Source organism: Cervus canadensis, chromosome 25 (genome assembly GCF_019320065.1).
Source record: "Cervus canadensis isolate Bull #8, Minnesota chromosome 25, ASM1932006v1, whole genome shotgun sequence".
Classification (NCBI taxonomy): Eukaryota; Metazoa; Chordata; class Mammalia; order Artiodactyla; family Cervidae; genus Cervus; species Cervus canadensis.
The window spans coordinates 7,880,138-7,903,434 of NC_057410.1; the positions used below are offsets into that span (position 1 = coordinate 7,880,138).

The window sequence follows — 23,297 nt, forward strand, 5'->3', positions numbered from 1 at the left end:
TCTTCATTCCGGATAGAGTGTTAAAGAATCTTTGGTCCTACCCGTGAAACAGCAGGTATGGTGATCTGCTCTTTGAAAAGTGCTCAGTCAGTTGAGATCCCCCCAATATCACTGTAATACAGCAAGGGAAAAGTTATTTTTCCTCTGTTTCCCATGGGGAAACTGAGACACACGGGGATTTGTTTGAATGGTCAGTGGAGCATAGCCCGTTGCTTCACTTCCTGTAAAATAGTTTCTACCAAAGCATCTGGCGTCTGTGAAATTAAATTAAAACACGCACATTCATTATTTCTTGACTCCAAAATTCATTATATGAAATGAAATACTAATGATAGCTGAAGGATTAGCAATTACCTGAGTAAAGATGAAAATATTTTTAAAATAATATGAAAACCTAAGACATTTCTATTTAGAACTTTCTTAGTGCAAACATTTTTCTTTTAATAACCTTTTATTCTTGGTTTCCCTTTTTGTTTTAATACTAAGTTCAGCCAGGTTGCCAACTAATAGTCTCCTTTCATCGTTTACATTTAAATATTTGTTGCTCTTCTAGATTACAGTGTTATAGGAATTGTCCATATAAAGGTTACATCACCTGAAACAAACTTGTATCCTAAAGAAAAATCCCCTCTCATAGTAAGTTTTGATAAAATAATATGGCCATTCTTGAGCCAACTAGTTCACATTAAAAAAAGCATTTTTATTCTTCAGGACCTTCTTTAAGAAATTAATAAAGTTTATGCTCCTGAAACAAATTGCCTAATTAGAGAAACTTAATGCAGGCTCCAGAAGCAATTGAGCCATTAACTGGTTTATACACTGTTTATATTGTCTTAAAACTGAAAATGAAACTCTCCCTCAAGAAGTATATTACCCATTCTAGGAATAGTAAAAAGTTAGATTGCTAAACTACAGTCTATTCCCACTCCTTCCACTGTTTCTTAATTGGAAAGGTTAGTGGATTCTGAATTGTTCTAACATATTGAGACAACCAAATTCTTCTTGTGTTGCAGAATAAAATTCCCCATGAATTAGTACCTAATTTCAGCTAATCATTTGAACCTTCATACTTCCTTTAAAGCTCTAATTCCTGAAAGAGCAGAGTCTGAAAAGTAGATGAAAAATAACTCCATAGTCAGTAACCTTCTTTAACTACATGGAGTGCATGGCATTGACACATACTTAACTGTGACCTCAGCAGCTCCTTCATCTCATTTGTCATCCTATACATGTCTTAATACATTTGCAGAATTCACATTTGTTTCAGTAGAGTGCGATGCCTGTATTACAAGATGTAGAGAAAGAAGGCCAAGAAACGTTCCTTCTAAGAAAACAAGATCTAATGGGGTGCACATTGGTGCCATTTTTTTCCTCCTTAAAACATGAAAAAAATAACAATGAAAAATCTTTAGAGGGTGAGTCAGATCTGATGCAAACTAAATAAATACGTGACACATTATGAGCAGCTATAAAGCAATTCTCGTATTATGCATCTGGAAACACATAAACCCTTTATAACTGTCATCATCTAGATGGTTGACTCTCGGGGGTGCTACAGAGAGGATCCTGAGATGACTGAATGGTTGTGTTTGTTGACTAGTACAGTCAGTCAGTCCTAAGATGCTATGGTTAGAATACACTGAGCTCTTTTTAGGTCCGTTAGATTAATTACTTGTGTAAGTAACCTTTTTAAACATAAGTGATTTACGTAGTTCATTTTGGTATGTGAGCCTACATGCAAGTAGAAAAGGTGAATTAGCTATGACATCCTTAGGCATAGCAGAGTGAGTTGAAACAGAATTGCCTTCAACGTATTTAATTTGGTTTGCCTCAGAGCTGAAATATACCTTTGGTCATATATAATTTTATATTTGGCCCTTGAAGAATATTTTAGAGGGAGTGTGTTTGGAAATGACCATCTAAAAGAATAAAAAGCATTCCTTAATTAGGGTTAAGCTATAAGCTTTATTATTATGTGTGATTTGTGCCTCTGCTCTACTGTTAACTGGTTTCCATCTCTTGACCCAGGACTCAGGACAGATCATCCCCCTCATTGTGGAAAGCTGTATTCGGTTCATAAATCTCTATGGTAAGCCCTAAACTGCAGTATTCTTACCCTAAACAATTACTAGGAGTCTTGCAGTAAATGTGTCTTTCTTTTTAATACTTAATGGTTGGAAAAGAGGGGACCTGGAGGATATGATGGAATCTCTCATGCTCTTTCCCTTCTGTTCTCTTTAGGTCTTCAGCATCAGGGGATTTTCAGAGTGTCTGGTTCCCAGGTGGAAGTCAATGATATTAAAAATTCATTTGAGAGAGGTAATCGCACATCTGTACCTATAAGCAAACTTTGTTAATAAGTCGTCGTTTTCTGTAGAGAAAAGTGGCATACTCATCCTAAATGTCTTCAAAACCTTTCTCTGCATTTATTTCTTTTTGGATGTTGAATTAAGAATCTATTTAGAATAGCTGAGAAGTGAAGCCAAAATCATAAGGCTTTGTTATCAAGTCTAGAAAAGCATATGGGTTTGGTATCCTTGGTTTAGGACCAGCATTGGTAATCCTCAGCACGCTGTCAAAGGTGGCTCATGAAAGGGTTCTAGAAAAGTGGCCAGAACAGCTGCGGGCCTGCATAGCAGGTGTTTGAGGGGACTCATCCCAGCTTCGTGTCTCTTTCCTTTGTCGGGACCTCTCCTTCCTCTTACTGTCATCTCCAGACCCCTTCCCTGTGACCTTAGTTGGTGCCTTATTCTTTTATCCCAACTGACTGTCAAATAAGTCCTCCTAAACTGTTCATTAGCACATTATGATGAGTATCAGGCAGACCTAGAATCAAATCACACTTCTGCATTTACTAATTGTGTGATTTGGGTCAAGTGATTAATCTCTTACTTTGGCCTCGGTTTCCTCATGTGCAAAATTCTAGGATTGGCGTGAGAAATAGGCATAAGCCATCAAAGTGCTTAATTCTTAAGCGGTGGCTCTTAGCTCATAATGCTCTCCTATTAAAATGATTTGTCTTATGTCTACTTTTGGATACATCTGCACCTTCCTGCCCTTGCCTGAAAGTCAAGCGAAGGATGCAGAGGGAGGGACATCATGGCGTGGAGACAGGGCCACCTCTCTTGCTCCCATTTGTCCTGACTCAGACTTGGTACAAAGCCAAGTTTGAAACCGTGGTTGAAGAGGTCAACTTGGAGCCAGATTGTTTTTCCTCTTCCAAATCCTCTGAGTGATATGATGTATAGAGCAGAGGAGTCTCCCCTCAAGAGCTAAGTGTCCAAGTCTCTTACATGGACCATATTCGAGATAAATTGAAATATACAGTAAAGCATCAGGTTCCTGTGCCAACCATTGTAGGCAGGAATGGTTTTCTTACTTTTCCTTGGCTATTCCCCTGGTATTTGTTGTTAGTTCGTGATCTCTTTGGTTAAGGCTTTCTCATGGTGGGCAAAAAAAAATTGTTTTTGGTGAATTCATGTTCAGTGATTTCCTGCCCTAGAAGCAGAGAAAAAGGAACCACAAGTCCTTGAAAATAAACTGCCCCAAGAGGCAAAGAAAAGTTAAAATGCAGTGTACAATTTTTGTGAACTTTAGAAGAGCAGACCTATGAATAAAAAACGGAGTTTGATTTAAGGCCGCACATTATGTTGAACTTCTTAAGAATTTTATTTCAGTTTAGTTCTCAGGAACGTGGACTAGTCAGGTCAGTTACCTAATGTTTTAAAAGCATCCACCATAAAGAATAATGTAATTAGCCTCCAACTAATAAAAAAAAAAAAAAGAATAATGTAATTTCATGTTTGTGATATATAAATTTCCCACTTTTTATACACATTCTTTGGTACTGCTAAAGGTACGTTTTCCAATTCCTGTCTGATTTCAAAATCTACTGCTGAAGTCAACTTTCAAATGTGCTATGAACACCACCATTCACTTTGAGAAACACTTATTTAATGGTATTTAATGGTAGGTATTCACAATTAGTTGAGTCCTATAATATTTCTGATAAATTTTCCTGATCCATATAGCATAGCCACACAAACCTATATTGTTTCTTTTTCCCCAGTAGGATACGAGACACAGAATGTAGTATTTGAATTCATGTCAAATTAAGATTACAGATTTTAGCTTTAAAAAAAAAAAAAAGTTGGGTCCAATTATAAATCCCACAATATTTTATTTTAAGTTTTTAGGTAATTTGTAAGGGATTATTTGGTAGCATATGATATAAAAAAGCTTTATTTTGGCCAACTATTTTTAGGTTAATCATAGGGTAGAATATCTAAACCAATTATTTTAATTTTAGTAGCATGTAATCTTTTAGTAGCATGTAATTAAAATATACATGTATATATAGAAATGTGTGTGAGTATAGAAACATATTTTTGTTCAGAAATAAAAAGAGAAGCAATGTGCATGTAATTAATTTGTTGGGTTTTTTTTTAGGTGAAAACCCTTTGGCTGATGACCAGAGTAACCGTGATATTAACTCAGTTGCTGGCGTTCTAAAGCTCTACTTCCGTGGGCTGGAAAACCCCCTCTTTCCTAAGGAAAGATTTAATGATCTGATTTCTTGTGTCAGTAAGTGGGCTGTGTTTTTTTTTCCCCCCTCAATTTTTTCCCCACCGGAGTTATTTGACTAACCAATTTCCTGGAAAAGGCAGCAGCCCCGTATCCTCCTCCCCACCATTACTCCATCACCACCAAATTTCTGAGACCACTTGTCTGGGATCCAGCGTGACTCATCCACCCAGCTGTGGCCTCGCCCTTCGCTGAGTGGGCTCTGCTCCTGAACACTACCCAGGTTCCATAGAGCCCAAGAGCTTCCCACTTAGTAGCTGGGATGGAGCAGAGAAGCAGTGCCAACTCACTGAAGGCAAGGAGGAAGCTGTAAGCGTGGAAATGTTAACTGTTTTTTGGCTTTTGGCTCTTGGTCTTTTCCACCATCTTTGTTACTTAGGGGAAAAAGGTAAAAGGAGATAAATGATCATCATTACAGTGCAGGAACAGTAGGTGGTAATTATCTGTCAGTGGGCACCCCCAGCTAATAGGCAGAGTGTTTCTGGGAGCATGTATGATGTATTATGAAACCCATAATCAGCAGAGAAAAGCATTGCTTTTTCTTCAGGGGGTGGGGGGCTCTTGACACTACAGGAAAGAAGGTGAAAATAATAATACTGGGAATGAGGTATTTAACCACAGCCACATCCCATATGTCTATAAACTCAGTGTCCCTTTAAGTCCACGTTCCCAGGCAAGGCTGTTGAACTAACTTAAATTACACAGTGAGGGCTTTTGTGAGAATCAAGCTTTACTGTAATGAACAAACCTCCTCCCCCCATCTCCCCCACCACCCACCTGGATCAGCAAGTCCAAGTGACCTCAGAAAATCTCTCTGCTCACCCTTCCTCCCCCTTTCCCGTCGCCAGTGCTTTGGTTTCTCACTGGGAGATCCTACTCCTACGTTTTGCCCTCTTTCCTTAACATACTTCATGCCAGGCACTCCTCTTGGCACTTTACATGTATGAACTCATTTCATTCTCAGAACCCTATGATTGATGGACTGATGTTCTCCTGATTTTATAGATGATGAAACTGAGGTGCGGAGAGGTTAAGAAACTTTCTGGTGAGCGAGGTGGACCTTGCTGACGGAGTCAAAAGCCTAGGTTCAGAAGGGCAAATCGAGCTTTATATTACCATCACCACCTCCCACCTCTCCCCACCCATTTAAAATCTGTTCCATTATTTTCCACCTGAAAACCGACTCCTTGGTATGGCCCGTTCATAGTATAAATCCCTTCCTCCATCCGATCTCTCTCCTTTTGTGCGTTCATCTCCTGCCACCTGCTCGGTTGACTGTATTTCAGTGATAGCGGTCTGCAGACGTGCTGGACCGTTTCCCACCTCCGTGCCTTTGCTGGTGCTGCTGTATCCGCTGCCCCTCGTGGCCATTTGACGTCCACAGGGAAGGATGTGCTGAACTGGCAGTCCCCCTGTTTGTTGATATTTTTGCCTGTATCTGGTCTTAGTCGTGGCTTATGGGATCTTTTACTGTAGTGAGCAGGCTCTTCGTTGCAAGCCTGGCTCCCTCCCTCTAGTCGTGATGCACAAACTCCAGAGCACATGGACCCTGTGGTTGTCGCACACGGACTCTTTAGTTATGGTGTGTTGACTTTCTTGCTCCGAGGCACGTGAGATCTCAATTCCCTGACCAGGGGTCAAACCAGTGTCCCCTGCATTGGAAGGCAGATTCTTAACCACTAGACCACCAGGGAGGTCCCCTCCCCCAAAATCATTTTGTTGGCAACCATGCCTAAAGTCCTCGATCTCATTGAGTAGGAATTCCCCGATCATAATTACCTCCACCCCCACCCTGTACAGTCCGATGCGTGTGTGGAATTCAGAAGTGCGTCTGTGTGTCCATTCCATGGCCCTCGTGTAGCTTGAGTCATCACAGCAGCTTCTGACCCAGCTGGAAAGAACTGAGAAGAAGCTGTCACACTTGTGGAATTCCCCTTTGGCCATGTGCAAAGATTTTCCTCACCAGCCTAGCCAGAAAGTTTATATGTGCAAAAAATTATAAGCACTGTCTAATGTTCAGTGGTTTTCTCCATACATAGATCATCCATGTGTATGTTTACACGCCCCAGCTGGGTAAAGACGACTGGGCCCCATTGTCAGTTTCTATTGCAGATTCACATCACACTTTCATTGAATGAGAAATACTATTTCATTGTGGTTATTAAAAGCTGAAGCCTTGGAGGCAGAAAGATCTAGATTCAAATCGTAGCTTCACCACTTAGCAGCTTTGTAACCTTGGGCAGAGATCAATATTTAATCTTTTTAAATATATATTTCTTTATCTACTTCATAGAGTTTGTGTGAAGCCGAAGGAGACGATCCATACTGAGTGTTTCTAGCATCATGCCTAGCACACAATGAGCTTCAGTATATGTTGTCATCATGACAACCGTCATAGCTACTCCTCCTGCAGACTCGGGTCACATATGCCAGTAACTGGGCTAGCCATTTACCAGTCTTACCTGTCCAAAATATGTATTTCTTTGCTATAATTAGTTCATAAGCATTTAGAAATGATGTTAGTTTAACCCAGACATTGTGTGGGTTCCAGCATGACTTTCCCCAGCACAGTAAATGTGTTACAATCAAAGACAAGCTTCCTTACAAGTAGATGTGAAGCAAAATAAGAAGATCATAAAGGAAAAAAATGGAAAATCTACAGAAATATCTTTCTTTTATTGAAAAGAATGCCTTACATGAAATGCTACAGGGGCACATAAAGAAGCTGCAAAGACATTTCCCCCTGTATTTAAACAAAGGATTAATGAAAAATGGATTAATAATCCTTGAGCTAATTTGTATGAAAATAGTCTCGATTGGCAATGAATACCCACAGGACCAACGTCTCAAAGAAGTGGGAGCCCCTGGCGACTAAGACTGCCACGGTTGCTAGGTGCACACACCAGTCGATTTGACGATGCCAGTAATTTAAGTAGTGTTGTTAATGTTTTTGTTAGTTCTCTAGTTACAGATTCTTAGATGTTGTGCAGTGGTTTCCCCATAAGTCCTGTTATTTTTAGTGCATAATTTTGCAGAATGGAATGTTTTTCAAAAACACTTAATGGCACCGTGTATAGCAACCCCATTTCTCCCAACATCTAATCTATTTAAAAGGGGATTCCTGGTTATTATTGATTTATCTTTAGGCAAGCATTTTCTCTTACCAGTGTGACCATGATATGCCTGTGTTTTTCCTGGATTTTCAATAAGTTATTTGAACATGGTGTGTCATTCATTATTATACCCTTCCATTAATATTACAGACTTTTGAGGATTATTACCTACAGTGTTGCAAAACTTTCTCAGGATTCAAAGACTTGACTTTTACATTCAGGAGGTTTAAAATATACTAGAAGAGATAAGATATTTATTTACAAATAAATTCAGTCTAAGTTTGTGATAGAAACAAAAGACTGTGGAATGTTAGTGGAGAGAGGTCTTATGGAGATCGATTGCTTTTGTCCATGTCATCTCCTAGTATTGCCTTAATTAGATTTGGTTTTCTCTATTAAGGTAATTTTATGTGATATTTTGTATAGAAAAACTTCCCTTTTCATCTTTTATTCTAAGAGTTTTTCCCTTTTCATCTTTTCTAAGAGTTTACATAAGTCTCTGAAACACCATCCACTTTGTGAATGGTTTTGTGACCGCTCCAGATCATACCCACACAGTCTGGGCAGCTTCTGGAATGTCCGTGTACTGAGGCTCTGAGGTTCCCTAGGGCAGAGATCCAAGTGACTTGCTCTAGTAGAGCTGCTCAAGCAATTCATGGTCTTTCCTGGCTGCTTTGGGGCTGTGAGCCCAGAAGAAGCATTTGTACTTTGATATGTGCTGTTATTTAGGGGACTGGTTTTACAAAAGGAAACATCTTTTTTTAGGAGGGTGGATTTTTTTACCTATGGGGCGACAGAGCATAAGACAGTTAGATGGCATCATCGCCTCAATGGACATGAGTTTGAGCAGCCTCCAGAAGATAGTGAAGGACAGGGAAGCCTGGTGTGCTGCAGTCCATGGGGTCACAAAGAGTCAGACATGACTTAGCAACTGAACAACAACAAAACCAACATTTAGTCATTATAGAAAACATAATATTTAAAAAGCATATAGAATACTTCTCCCATAATGCCGCTACCCAAAGAGAATCAGTGGTGTGTGTATATACATTCTGATCCTTATGTATAGTCATATGTACATGCACTGTTTTTAAAAAGCCGAAGTGGTATTATACTGTCCCACTTGTAATCTACCTTCTTTTTGACTTATTTATTGTAGAAAATTTCAAATGTCTACAAGAGGATGCATAAAGATATATTTATGTATAAATAATATAATCGCCTTGCTTTAACAGTTTTCATGTGTTAGCCAGATTTGTCCCACATACATTGCTTTTGTATCATCCCTCTGACATCAGATCGTTTCATCTGGGTGTGTGTATCTCTGGGAGATGATGCTTCTTTTTTTATACAACATAGCCACAAAACCATTTTCATACCTTAAAAAAAATAATTCCTTAAAATCATCCAATAGCCAATCACTGCTTTTTAAAAATAATTGTTTTGTATGCAACTAAGACGTGACTATTATAGAAAAATTAGAAAATGAGTCAAACAAATCTAGAATCCTTACGCACAAAGATAATATTAACCTTTTTAATATTTTCCTAGATATATCATATATATATACCTATGTATTTCTTTAAAAATTTTTTATTGGAATATTGCTTTGAGGCTTTCCCAGAATAGCTCAGTGGTAAAGAATCTGCCTGCAGTGCAGGAGATGCGGGCCATGTGAGTTCGATCCCTGGGTCGGGAAGATCCCCTGGAGGACGCAGTGGCAACCCACTCCAGTATTCCCGCCTGGAGAGTCCCGTGGACGGAGGAGCCTGGCAGGCTGCAACCCAAAAGAGCTGCAGAGAGTCAGAGATGCCTGAGCACGCATGCTCGCGTAGTTCTCTACAGTGTCGTGGTGTTTTCTGCTGGACGACAAAGCAGATCAGCCATACATAGACGTGCATCCCCTCTTTTTTGGACTCTTCCCCTTTAGGCCACCAAAGGGTGCTGGGTGGAGTTCCCTGGGCTGAGCAGTAGTTCTCATTGGTTCGCTCATACCTAGCAGTGTGCGTGCGTCCTAATCTCCCAGCCCGTCTCATCCCCTCCTCCCCGCTTGGCGTCCATGCTTTTGTTCTCTAATCTGTGTCTCTATTTCTGCTTTGCAGATAGGTTCACCTGCACCACTGTTATAGATTCCACATATATGCCTTAATATACAGTATTTGTTTTTCTTACTTCATTTTGTATGACAGTCTTTAGGTCCGCTCATGTCTCTGCAAATAGCACCATTTCCTATGTATTTTTAAAGCAGCTTATTGAGAGACAATTCTCATACCATACAATTTATCCATTAGCATGTACAAATCAGTGGTTTTTAGTATATTCACAGGATTAGGAAAATCACCAAAATCAATTTCAGAACATTTTCATGACTCCAAAAAGAAACCCCAGTTAGCAAACACTCATAACAACCATCACCCTCAGCCCTAGACAACCACTAATCTACTTCGTATCTCTGTGTATTTACCTATTCTGCCTGTTTCATATAAATGAAATTATACAACATATGGTCTTTTTTGATGGGCTTAATTCATTTAGCATGTTTTCAAGGTTCATCCATGTTGTAGCATATGTCAGTACTTGTTTTAAGTTGCCAAATAATATTCCATTATGTGGATATACCATAACTACGTACTTTTGATTTTAATAAAAAAGCTGTATCATGCCAAATGACTGCTAGTGGAGATAAGATTTCTTTTAGAGGTGATGAAAATGTTCCATAATGGACTGAAGTCGTGGTTGCTCAATTCCAAATGTACTAAAAACCATCAAATTGTATGCTTCAAATACATGAATTATATCTCAATAAATCTGTTATTAAAAATTATCATACCATATTTTCTCTTTATAAACTACTTTTTAAATTTAATGTTATTAACACTTTCTCACATCACTAAGTTATTTTTCAAAATATAATTTTTAGTGCCCATATAATGGTTTTTATTCTATTTAACAAATTCCCTAGTTTTAGAAATTTAGATTGTTTCCAAAAGTGATTTTGCAGTTATACAAAAATACCATGATGAGCCTCTTGGTATATAAATCTGTTTCCTATATCTGATGGTTTTATGGAAAAAGCTTTTGGACTCTTTTCCTGGTGTTCCAACGTATGTTTTTGTTGCTAAAAATTCTTCCAGCTTTATTGCCATACACAGTAGTTTTCTCTCTGAGCTCAAAATTTCTGTTTGCTGCCTTACAGTGATTTTCTCAAAGATTCCTTTTCTCTGCAAAAATTATTAGTAGGCTTAGTATTGAAACAGATAAGGCTCCTTAGGCTAAGACTTAGTTTCTTTACTAATTTCTATATGATAATTCAGCAGAAGGAGAGACATTATTTACATATTTATATCTATAATGTTGCTTCTTAACTAGGAAGGAACTCAATGGCTTAATTCATATAACTCCAGAAAGAAACCCCCGTTAGCAAACACTTATAACCACCATCACCCTCAACCCTAGACAACCACTAATCTATTTCATATCTCTGTGTATTTACCTAAATACATTGTAAATCTATTAATGGTTAATTAGAAAGATTTACAAGCAGTTCATTTCTTACCTAGAAGAACAGCTGGTAAATCACCTCAGGGCTAAGATTTATTCAATATATTAAAAGGTCTCTTTTTCTCTTTCCTTTTCATTCACACACATATACTATTACACTCACAACTGATTGACACTTTGACATTATTAAAACCTAAAACTGAACCTAAAAATATCCTGCGTGCTATAAGTTGCTTCAGGCATGTCCAACTCTTTGTGACTCCTTGGACTGTAGGCCACCAGGCTCCTCTGTACGTGGGATTCTCTAGGCAAGAATACTGGAGTGCGTTGCCGTTTCCTCCTCTAGGGGGTCTTCCCAACCCTCAGATGAGGGATCGAACCCTCATCTCTTAAGTCTCCTGCATTGGCAGGAAGGTTCTTTACCACCAGCGCCTTTAAATTCCCCTTGGTCACTTATTCCCCATCCCGATCCCCCCTCCCACCTCCCTCTCCACCCGATTCCTCTGGGTCTTCCCAGTGCACCAGGCCCGAGCACTTGTCTCATGCATCCCACCTGGGCTGGTGATCTGTTTCACCATAGATAGTATACATGCTGTTCTTTTGAAACATCCCACCCTCACCTTCTCCCACAGAGTTCAAAAGTCTGTTCTGTATTTCTGTGTCTCTTTTTCTGTTTTGCATATAGGGTTATCGTTACCATCTTTCTAAATTCCATATATATGTGTTAGTATGCTGTAATGTTCTTTATCTTTCTGGCTTACTTCACTCTGTATAAGGGGCTCCAGTTTCATCCATCTCATTAGGACTGGTTCAAATGAATTCTTTTTGATGGCTGAGTAATATTCCATGGTGTATATGTACCACAGCTTCCTTATCCATTCATCTGCTGATGGGCATCTAGGTTGCTTCCATGTCCTGGCTATTATAAACAGTGCTGCGATGAACACTGGGGTGCACGTGTCTCTTTCAGATCTGGTTTCCTCAGTGTGTATGCCCAGAAGTGGTATTGCTGGGTCATATGGCAGTTCAACTAGTACAGCCACTATGGAAAACAGTGTGGAGATTCCTTAAAAAACTGGAAATAGAACTGCCATAGAACCACCAGCGCCTTTAAATTCCCCTTGGTTATCGCTTGTTGGGCTATGCAGTTCAGAAATATTTGCCTGCTCTTACATAAGCCATTTCTACATGTGGCCACCAAGGAATTTCCTTCCCTTTCTTCCTCCTTAAGGATAAAATTGAATCTTATGTTTTCTTATTTGTTTTCTGACAAACACCTTGACAAACAGTGCCACAGAAGAGCTGATATTTTCAGAGGAATGGCCATGTGAACTTTTTGCCGTTTTCTGAATTCACTTCTCGGTGGTGGTGAATTTTTCACACACGTTTACATGGAGCTGTCAAACCTCCATGCTGTGAAGTTGGTGTGCTGACATGAGAACCTTGCGGTGCTAGGGAAGGAACATAAATTAGCCAAGGGAGCTCTGAGCATGTGACTGAGATTGGGCAAATCCCACTTTTACCTAATTACATGAGATGCTGAATTGTGAAAAAGAAGCCCAGCATAAAAGAAATCCAGGTGAAATGTGATCTTCCTCACTGACAATTTGTCTGAGGAAAGGATCCATCTTTTCATGTTTGGGTTCTTCCCTTGCTAAGTCATGTCTGATTCTTTGTGACCCCATGGACTGCAGCATGCCAGGCTCCTCTGGCCCCCACTATCTTGGAGTTTGCCCAAATTCACGTCCAGTGAGTCAGCGATGCTATCTAACAATCTCCTCCTGGCTTCCAGGTGGTACACCTGCCAGTGTTCAAGGAAGCGAGAGACCCAGGCTTATTCCTGGGTCGGGAAGATCTCCTGACGTAGGAAACAGCAACTTGCTCCAATAGTCTTGCCTGGAAAATTCCATGGACAGAGGAGCCTGGCAGGCTACAGTCCATGGGGTTCACGAAGAGCTGGACACAACTGAGCACACACACACTCACTCGTCTTTTCATGCAGGATAAAATTCTGAAAGATTATGAGTTGCCGCACTCAGAGCCAGCTGGGAATGCACATTAATCAGAGTGTCCATAGCAAACATAAATTTTGATGCGCTAACTGGACTCTGGAGAGTAAATGAGCCATTTGTACCATAGCAAGACTCTTGTAGGAGGCATGCTGCCAACCAGGTACTATCTGAGTCCCGCTCACAGCCCTCGTGCTCTGGCCTTTGGGACACATCCATTTGCTCTATTCCAGGAGTGCCAGCCACTCGGTTCTGCTCTGGTTTATCTTCAGTGTCGCTGCAAGGAGTGCCGGCCTCACATAATTTTATCTGGTCTTCTTGGTGTCACTTTTTTACATTCCTGTTGCTTTTCTCCCCTAAAATCTTTATTTGGCATCTCACAGGACACTCCCTGCCCCATTCTTTTTTTTTGCAGTAAAATAGACATAAAATTGACCATTTAAATCTTTTTTAAATGTACAATCAATGGCGTTAGGCACATTCACATTGTTTTGCAGCTATTGCCACCATCTGTCTCCAGAACTCTCTTTCATGCTGTACTGAGACTCTGCCCGTGAAACAGTAACTCCCCATTCCTCCCTCCAGCTCTGACAGTCACCATTCCACTTCCTGTCTCTGAAATGGACTACTCCAGAGACCTCATATAAGTGGAATTATACAATATTTGTGTATGGCTTTTTGTGTCTGACTTATTTCACTTAGCATAGGGTCTTTAAGGTTCATCCTTGGTGTAGCATGTATTAGAATTCCCTTCCTTTATAAGGCTGAATAATATTTCATTGTGTCTACATACCACATTTTGTTTATCCACCCATCTATCAATGGACATTTCTGCCTATTGGCTGTTATGCATAATGTTGCTGTGAAATTAATATGTAAATACCTGTTCCAATTCTTTTTAAATAAAAATTTTGAAACTGCCCTTAAGGAGTAGGGAATTGAGTTTAGAACTCAGAAATTAAAAGCAAGAGGATCTTGAATTAAGATGAACCCTCTTGGAAGTAATACCTATATATTCTTCTAGCCTAAAGATGACAGGCCCCCTATGGAATCTGACAAACGTTAAAGATCAATGCTATATTAAATATGGTTCCTTTTGCATTTATAGGAGCAAAACTCACCACACCAAACTCTCAATGCCTTGCAAATCATCTCTAGGTATTCCATCTTCCCTCTCTGTATATTGTGGGTTTTCCAAGTGTCCCATGAAGTTGTCATGAAAGACAAACCAATTGCTCTGGGACTCTTGAGACTGAGTTAGGTAGAAATGTCGATGACTTGATTATTGATCCTTTGATCCTGCTGAGACTCTTGAGTCACAGTAATTAACAAATACATATATGAAGAATTAATGAGTCATGGAAAGGGAGAGGTATCCTATCCCAAAAAGTTACCTTAGTTAACGTGCAGCAAAAAGGAGTTTAAACCATATCAGATGCAAAATGTGGAAAAAGCAACAAGTGAAAAACGGTTTTTAAATTTAGAAGACTCTAAGCTGCTTAAAGCCGAGCCCGTGGAAGTCAGAGAAAACAGTGATGAGTCAGAAGAGAGGTCCTCGCGTACACCCAAGCAGATCACTCACTGATTTGCTTTATTGGTTATGACTACATCTCACCTAAGGGCAAAGTGTTGCTTATGTTCAGATATGTACTGAATTTGGGTACTACAATGTTCTGCTTTAAATGTGGCTGGTGAAAGGATCCTAACCATGTCCTCTTCTGTCTGTAGGAATAGATAATCTCTATGAGAGGGCACTTCACATCCGCAAACTGCTCCTGACCTTGCCCAGGTCGGTCCTTATAGTGATGAGGTACCTCTTTGCCTTCCTCAATCAGTAAGTACCACAGTTTTGCCAAAATGCTCATTTTAACTCCCTGTGTACCGCTCTGAATTCTCTGTTCTTGGATTCTGTAAAATGTACATTGGGTTCCTTTTATTAGCAGAGTCAAAGAGAAGATGCTTGAATAGAGACTGAAGGTGCGTTTTTCCTCAGCAGATCAAAGTCATCACGTGTCACCTGCCTTATAAGGTCACAGGATGACCCACATAAACCTCATCACCAGATGTAGAAACTGTGGCCAGAAATGCAAAAATGCACAAGTATTACTAAAAAGAACACTTTTCAGTGAAATATGTGGAAGTGTTTTCCAACTTCCATCCAAAGCCAGTGTCACAAATGTTTTTGTCAAAATGATGTAAACCGCCTGCTCACGGCAGAAAATTTCTGTGATTTTTAATGTTATAGGCAGGGAAGGAAGGGAATTGTAGGTGAGACTTGTACACAGATCCAAAAAAGAATTGTCTGCAAATTGAGTATAATGAGACCTTGTCAAAAAGATGATATTTCTAAAGCGATCTTTAAAACAATGTCACAGAAATCTTAACAATCACTACATTATTTTCAAGGAAACTTGACTCTCTTAATTTAGGGAACTTGATTTCAGTTGTGTTACTTGTAGGTACACGGGCTCCATGATAAGAACATCTTCCCCTGTTTTATCTGAGTCCCCTTGCTCTTTAACATTTCAATTAAACATTTTTTTTTAATTAAAAAAATTCAGGTGGGAGTAAACTTCAGGAAATGCTTTCTCACTCAAGCATGAGCTCTCCCTTCTTAAAATTAGAAAATTTTTTCTTCTGTTTCACCAGAAGTGTTAAGTTCTTAAAAGCCATGGGGATTTATTACAACCCTCCTGACTCTTCCTGAAATCATACCATTCAGATTGACCACACATCCCCAGCCCCAAAGCCAAGTATCCTATAACAGGGAAATGCTGGCAGGGGACCCATACAGAATGGAGCTAAAGCGTCTACAGATGACACAGTACAGAAGTCACCCCTGGAAATAAGCAGTACCAAGAGAGAAGGGTGTAAACTATTTTAGGTTAAAGGATACCATCAACTATTATCTTTAAATAAGCCTGGTCACCCAGGTAGTTGTAAAAATCTGAAGGTTTGCCATCTTCACCTTGAATTGCACGTGCCTCTCCTTCCCCAACGTGGACCACCTCGCATTCCTGCTGGCCCTCTACATGATGTCCATACCGAATATTCTTGACACGCCTGAGTGAAACCCACTGTGAACCAATCAGCCACAATGGACTCGGGAAAAAAACTGACCATGAGTCAAGAAAGCTCTCAAAGTGTGAATCTAACTGACAGTGGAGCTCAACAGACCAGCAGCCGGGCCGTGAGCCAGACATCGGCATTGCTTCCAGCATTTCTGCCCAGAGATGTCCCCTGGTTCCTGCACCTGTCTCCATGCTGAGGCCAGGCCCAGTCTCTGGAGTAGGATACGTGGGACAGGAATTTTGGAAAGAGAAAGAAGCTCTTCTCTTTTCATTGTAAAATCAAAAATTTTCTATCAGCTGTTTGCTCTTCAAACCAGCTCTAAAGACCCAGAAAGACTGACTGCCCCGTTGAGCTTACGTGGGTCTTTTGAACTTGAGATCATTCTTGTTCTGAATCTCACTTTTCCTTCCTGTATTCATGTTGAAGGTGATCTGTAACCTGATCATTGGCTGTTATTTGTGAACTGTTTTAAGATCTTATGTTTGAGAAATGGCAGAAAGGAAAGACATATGTTGCCTGTGAGAATTACCCTTTTGTATTTTCTACTTTCTCGGCTATCTTATTTCCAAAACGGGGTAAAGTATCTTGTCACACGGGATCTCAGTTTCTTTGTGTCTGTCAACATCTCACAAATGTAGCGGAGTCTCTTTTTCTCTCCTTCGGTTTGTCATCTGTTCACCTAGATTTTACATTTCCTTTCAAGGTTGACATTCTATACACTGAAAGATAGATTCTCTAGATTCTCCCTGGAACAGCACCTTGCCCGTGTGTTAGAAGCATAGCATAAAGAACTTCTTATTTTCCGTCCCCTGTGGAAACTATCTCACCCACAGCTGTTGAATTGAATTTTAAAATTAGTACTAGACAACTGGAAATCTCCCCCAAAGTTTGTAGTTTACCAGCTTTAAATGGAAAGCAAGAATTGAGGATTCTTTTTCCCCTTCACTTGCACTTGTGATTGTCTTTTGTGACACTAACTCTCACCTTGTATTGATCGTCTTGCCCAAAAGCAAATTACAAAGGCTGGAGTTGCTTTCTTTCTTTCAGTGGGTACAGAGAAAGGGTGCTTTTGTTTTTCTCAGGACTCCCCTCAAGATTTATGGGAAAAACTGAAATCTGAAATGTGTTTGGTTAGTTGGAGGACAGTTTTAAAGATGATCATACTGTTTGCAAATGAAACTCTTTTACTTGATCCTGGTCTCCATTGTATTAGAGATTATCTTAAACTCCCTTGTGACTTTCAAAAAAATGCCACTTAAGTAAGCAAACAGGATTTATATTCCTCTCTCCATGTCTACCTTGTGGAAAGGTTATAAGTTGCATTACTTTCTTAGGAATTTGCTGAGCCACCTTAAAGTAGGATGAAGTATTTTATTCTAATAAGAAAACTCATTTTCAGAATAGGAAGTGTCCTATTAAGCATTTTCTTTTTTCCCCTTGTTCTTTTATAACTCCTGTCTTGCTTTCTTTCGTAGTCTTTCACAGTACAGTGATGAAAACATGATGGACCCTTATAACCTGGCCATCTGTTTTGGCCCCACATTGATGCCTGTCCCAGAGATACAGGATCAAGTGTCCTGCCAGGCTCATGTGAATGAGATTGTCAAAACCATCATCATCCACCATGAGACTATTTTCCCAGATGCTAAAGAGCTGGATGGCCCTGTTTATGAGAAATGTATGGCTGGAGACGAGTATTGGTAAGTCCAAAAATTTTAGTCTTTCCTTCTCCTCCTGGAAAAAATTATAGTAGTACAGATATCAACTTAATTTAAAAAAAAGAATTGACTATAAGATGCCAGTGCTTCCAATTTAAAAAAAGCAGCAGCAGGAACACTTGAGATAAATTAGAATATTAAATCCCATGACAGCACTGGCTTCTTCTTATGGAAATTCATATTCATTTCTCTTTTCCCTAAACACTGAATCTTTTTAGATACACCTACCCCATCACGACTTTTGTAGAGAATGGTTTTTAAGTAGAGAGCTGTATACATTTTTACTGTTATATCAAGAAAAGATAACTGAATTAACAGACTTCATTTTCATTCCTAAATAGTTTTGATTCTGTGGAAAGTATTTCAAAAGTTTCATTTTAAAGGAGCAACTGTCAACTACATGTGTTTTCATTCTTACTTTCATTTTCATTCTTACTAATATTGTCCTAATCAATTATACAAGTCATGGTCACTTTGAACAAAGTTATTAATTATTATATTGTTGGGATAAAAATTTTTTCATAAGACAATATAGTCACCTCCCAATGAAGGGTAAAAATGTATAATCCAAAGATAGGAAACCCCAAAATGTTTATGTTCACCATTTGATATATGAGTTCCAGCTTATAAGAAATCATATACAGTAAAACTGGTTTTAATTCGTTGAGGTCCTCCTGTGTGCCAGCTTCCCAGTGCATGTGATCTCTTTTATTCCTACTCCACCAAGTAAGTTAAGAGAGGCCAAGGAGCCAGGCCAGTGACTAGTGGTTTCTGGAGACAGCCCAAGTCTGGCTGATTCCTAAGTCCACACAAGTCTTCCCACTCAGCAGCTGCCTCCCAGCCTCCCTAGAAAACCGCCCTGTGCAGCTAAGATTCAGCAGCAGCTGGAAATAGATTTGCCTAAGCCCTTCATTCTGGACTCTGCAGGATACTCTGTTTCCCATTGCCTTGCTGGGGATTAAGTAGAACAAGTAGCTGAAAAATCTAAATAACTGAAAGTACATTTTTTTAAAACTTAAACCACAGTATCATTTAAACCGCAAATGATCTTATGCCGTAAGAAAATTCAGAGTTGACCATTTCCAGAAGTACTGCTTTCTAAATTAACAAAGCATGATGGATTCTGTGTGTGTGTGAGTTGCTTGGTTATGTCTGACTCTCTGCAACCCCATGGACTGTAGCCCACCAGGGCTACATATTTTTAAAATATTTACTACATGCATGTACTGACATAAGCTTGGCTCTGGAAAGGTAAATGAATAAAACTCAGCCCTGGTGAGTTTTTCAGAATTTTATTTTCAGAATTCAGAATTTTATTTTCCTAGTTGTATTGGTTTCAAGGCCAGTGTCAGTCATGTTTAATATTTACAAATATTCAGGGCTCTATCAGTAAGTTGTACTGTCTTATTCACTTTATCAGAGAGCAAATATATGGATGTCTGGTCGATATTATTTAATGTGTTGTATTCTAGGACTTTTTGTGGTTGCTCCTTTTGTACAAACAGGGTAAAATCCCCATAATAAAGAGTCTTAAAGTCAGTAACATGTACTTGATTATGTCTTCTCCCACAGATGGTATTCTCTATAGATACCGCTTGTTTTAAACAGAAAGTCAATATTATAGTAATCACCCTCATCCCCCAGTGCCAGCAATATAAATGGGCTTTTACAACAATGTCAGGTTTGTATTTGTAACCAATGCATTCCATTTATCAGCATACATTTGAGAAGTAACAGTGGTAATGTTAAAGGATAGAGTCTAACTCTCAGACATAGAAATGAACATGTGTCAAGAAAAGGTGAAGAGGATAACTACAGCCAATTCAAAGCAGAAATCAAAAAGCCATCCATTTCTATGCAGTAGTGGATATTGAAATGAATTTGCAAAAATTGGTGCATCCAGAGGGTGATAATCATATTCCACCAGAATTCAACAAATGTTCATTTTTATCCATAAGAATCACTTGTAATACTGTCAGTTTCCTACACATCAGTTTTGTCTTTACGGAGTTGTAGTATGTCAAAGATGAAGGGACATAGACTCCCATAGGATTGCACAATCCTGGAGGCTCCAGCATCCCACCGCAAGGCTATCCAGGAACTCCTCTGCCATTCCGAAGTCTTCTGTTTTTCCCTGTAGTAGCAGTTGTTCAGTTTTGAAATTCGCTTTGGCCTCATATGATTTCTACTTCTGCTCCTCAGCGACAGCCCATACAGTGAGCACGGTACGCTGGAGGAAGTGGATCAGGACGCGGGCACAGAGCCGCACACCAGTGAAGACGGTATGCACTTGTGGTCATGCTATCATTAAACTAGTCTTTATAGCCATTTTTATAACCGTTTTTAAAGAACTACTTATATTGTACTCGCTTTGGCAGCACATATACCAAGAATTGCTTATATTAAGAATTCAGTAGATACAAAATAATATATACTAAATATGTGTAAATGACAGAGAGTAATACTGCAGGGAACACCTGTGAAACCACCACCAGATTTAAGAAAAAGTACCGTTACCTTTTCACTGTCCTGAACCCATTGTCTTCCACACCCCTTAAGGGAAGCTGTGTGTTTGTGCTTTTCAATGGATTATTGTTTCATTTTCTGTTTTCTTGAATGTTTTATAGATGGAATCATACTATATATATTTTCATTGTTTTCTACTCAGTATTATATTCCTGAAATGCATCCCCATCATTGCATGCAATTAGAATAATTTATTTACCACTGTATAGTATTCCATTATATATTTTTTTATTATTGGTGAATACGTGAGGTGTTTTCTGCTTTTTGCCATTAAGAACAGTCCAGGTATGAATATTTTGAACATGTCCCTTGCTGCAGGTGGACAGGAGTTTCTCTCAGATACACACACCTAGGAGCAAGCATGTCTTCAACCTTGCCGCATACTGCTGAACTGTTTTTGAAAATGGTTGTAAGGGGGCTTCCCTGGCAGTCCAGTGGTTAAGAGCCCGTGCTTCCACTTCAGGAGGCATGAGTTCAATCCCTGGTCAGGGAACTAAGATCCCACCTAACACAGGAAGCAGCCAAAAAATAAGAAAATGGTTGTAGGGCTACCCACTCCCACCAGCAGTGTCTCAGCCTCTCAGTGGTATGCAGTCATCCACACTTAAGTTTATATCAAATATTGTAAGTCTTTGCTAAAACTGTCAAGTGTGTAATGGTATCTCATTGTGATTTTAATGTGCATTTCTCTGCTTACTGATGAAGAGTTTTTTTTTTTTTTTTTAATTTTTTTATTAGTTGGAGGCTAATTACTTCACAACATTTCAGTGGGTTTTGTCATACATTGATATGAATCAGCCATAGATTTACACTTATTCCCCATCCCGATCCCCCCCCTCCCATCTCCCTCTCCACCCGATTCCTCTGGGTCTTCCCAGTGCACCAGGCCGGAGCACTTGTCTCATGCATCCCACCTGGGCTGGTGATCTGTTTCACCATAGATAGTATACATGCTGTTCTTTTGAAACATCCCACCCTCACCTTCTCCCACAGGTTCAAAAGTCTGTTCTGTATTTCTGTGTCTCTTTTTCTGTTTTGCATATAGGGTTATCGTTACCATCTTTCTAAATTCCATATATATGTGTTAGTATGCTGTAATGTTCTTTATCTTTCTGGCTTACTTCACTCTGTATAAGGGGCTCCAGTTTCATCCATCTCATTAGGACTGGTTCAAATGAATTCTTTTTGACGGCTGAGTAAAATTCCATGGTGTATATGTACCACAGCTTCCTTATCCATTCATCTGCTGATGGGCATCTAGGTTGCTTCCATGTCCTGGCTATTATAAACAGTGCTGCGATGAACATTGGGGTTGAAGATGTTTTAAAACATAGTCTATGAATAGAAAACTTACAGTATGATAAGGGTAAAGGGGGTATGGTAAGGCCAACAGATGGGGAGATGATCGCCATTGAAAAGATAATCTGATGCTCACAGTTCCTAAGAGGAGGGGACACGTCACACCTCAGGGGGCCAGGGAAAGCACCGGGGTCAGACGGGCAGGAGAACATCTGGCCAAGAGTTTTTATTGTGGTTTCCACGAAGGAACAGGCAAGGCAGGGTAAGCAGCGTTAGGATTGCCTACTTTGAATAATTTCAGAGGGCCCTGGCTGTCTCTGGTTGGTACCTGGCCATGAAGTGTTTGGGGCAAGGGGATAGTGGCCTAAAGTGTGGGAGCCCCAGAGAGGAAGTGGCTGCAGTATGGGGCCCTGGATTGGTTGGTTTGCATTTGAAAAGCACATTCCAGGTGAGTTGTTTACTAGGAATTTGCTAACCCTGGAAAGGACAGTCCCTCCAGGGGGAGCAAAGCCCAGAGGTCATACTGTAGAAAATGAAAAACATGATTAATACAGATACACTAATTTTTGTATGTTTATTTTTGCAAAATTCCTATCAAATGTTTTGCAACTTAGGGCCTATGTGCCCACTGTTAGTTTCTCTGCGCTTTTTTTGCTTGGTTTAGTTTAGTTTGGTTTGGCTTTGGTTTTTCCTTGTAAAAGTTTATGAGGCTGGATCAAGTCCTTTATTGAGTATATGCTTTGCAAATATTTTCTGCTCTGTAGCCTTTCATGTGCCTATTATGTTTTTTGCCAAACAGAGGATCTTAACTTTAAAGGCACTGAATTTACCCATCTTTTCCTTCATGGTTGTTTCACTTTGTGTCTCCTTGAAGAAATCCTTATCCTTCTGTTCCTTAAGTTAATGTAGAAGTTCTTCTATAGTCTCTTTTAAATCCTTTCAGGTTTTGTTTTTCACACATAGGGCTTAACTCTACCAGGAATTCATTTGGAGGTATGGTGTGAGGTAGGGATCTGTTCCTTTTTTCTCCTTATGGATGCACACCTGTCCCCACTGTCCCAGCCTTGATTATCCTTTCTCTACTGCCCCACACCTTTATCATAAATCAAGTGTCCTCTCTGGGTGAGTCCGTTTCTGGTCTCTGTTCTTTTCCATGGGTCTACTTGTTTATCCCTACACTGCTGTCTTCATTTTGTTACCTTTTAATAAATCTCAATATTTGTCAAATCAAGACCTCTGACTTTGTTCCTCTTAACAATTCTTGGCCTTTTGCAATTTCACTTAAATTTCAAATTCAGCTTTTCAAGTTCTTAGAAACAAACAAGGAAAATCTAAAAACCTGTTGAGGTTTAGATTGCAGTTGCACTGATTCTACATATATTAATATGGAAAGAATTGATATTTTTATGATATACAGTCCACAAACATCTTTCTAGTTACTTAATGTCACCCAATAAACTTTTATATGTTTCTCT

General features: G+C 39.5%; 1 protein-coding gene across 2 annotated transcripts in view; it reads left to right on the forward strand.

Moving 5' to 3' along the window:
• The window catches only part of SRGAP1 (SLIT-ROBO Rho GTPase activating protein 1), a 316,119-nt gene that overhangs the window by 274,223 nt on the left and 18,599 nt on the right, over window positions 1–23,297 (forward strand). For both annotated transcript variants that reach the window (XM_043447019.1, XM_043447018.1), the window contains exons 13-18: window positions 2,029–2,089; window positions 2,242–2,319; window positions 4,450–4,584; window positions 14,936–15,041; window positions 17,755–17,979; window positions 20,200–20,279. In XM_043447019.1, the coding sequence (XP_043302954.1) occupies window positions 2,029–2,089; window positions 2,242–2,319; window positions 4,450–4,584; window positions 14,936–15,041; window positions 17,755–17,979; window positions 20,200–20,279 (685 nt within the window). The remainder of the gene's footprint in view (window positions 1–2,028; window positions 2,090–2,241; window positions 2,320–4,449; window positions 4,585–14,935; window positions 15,042–17,754; window positions 17,980–20,199; window positions 20,280–23,297) is intronic.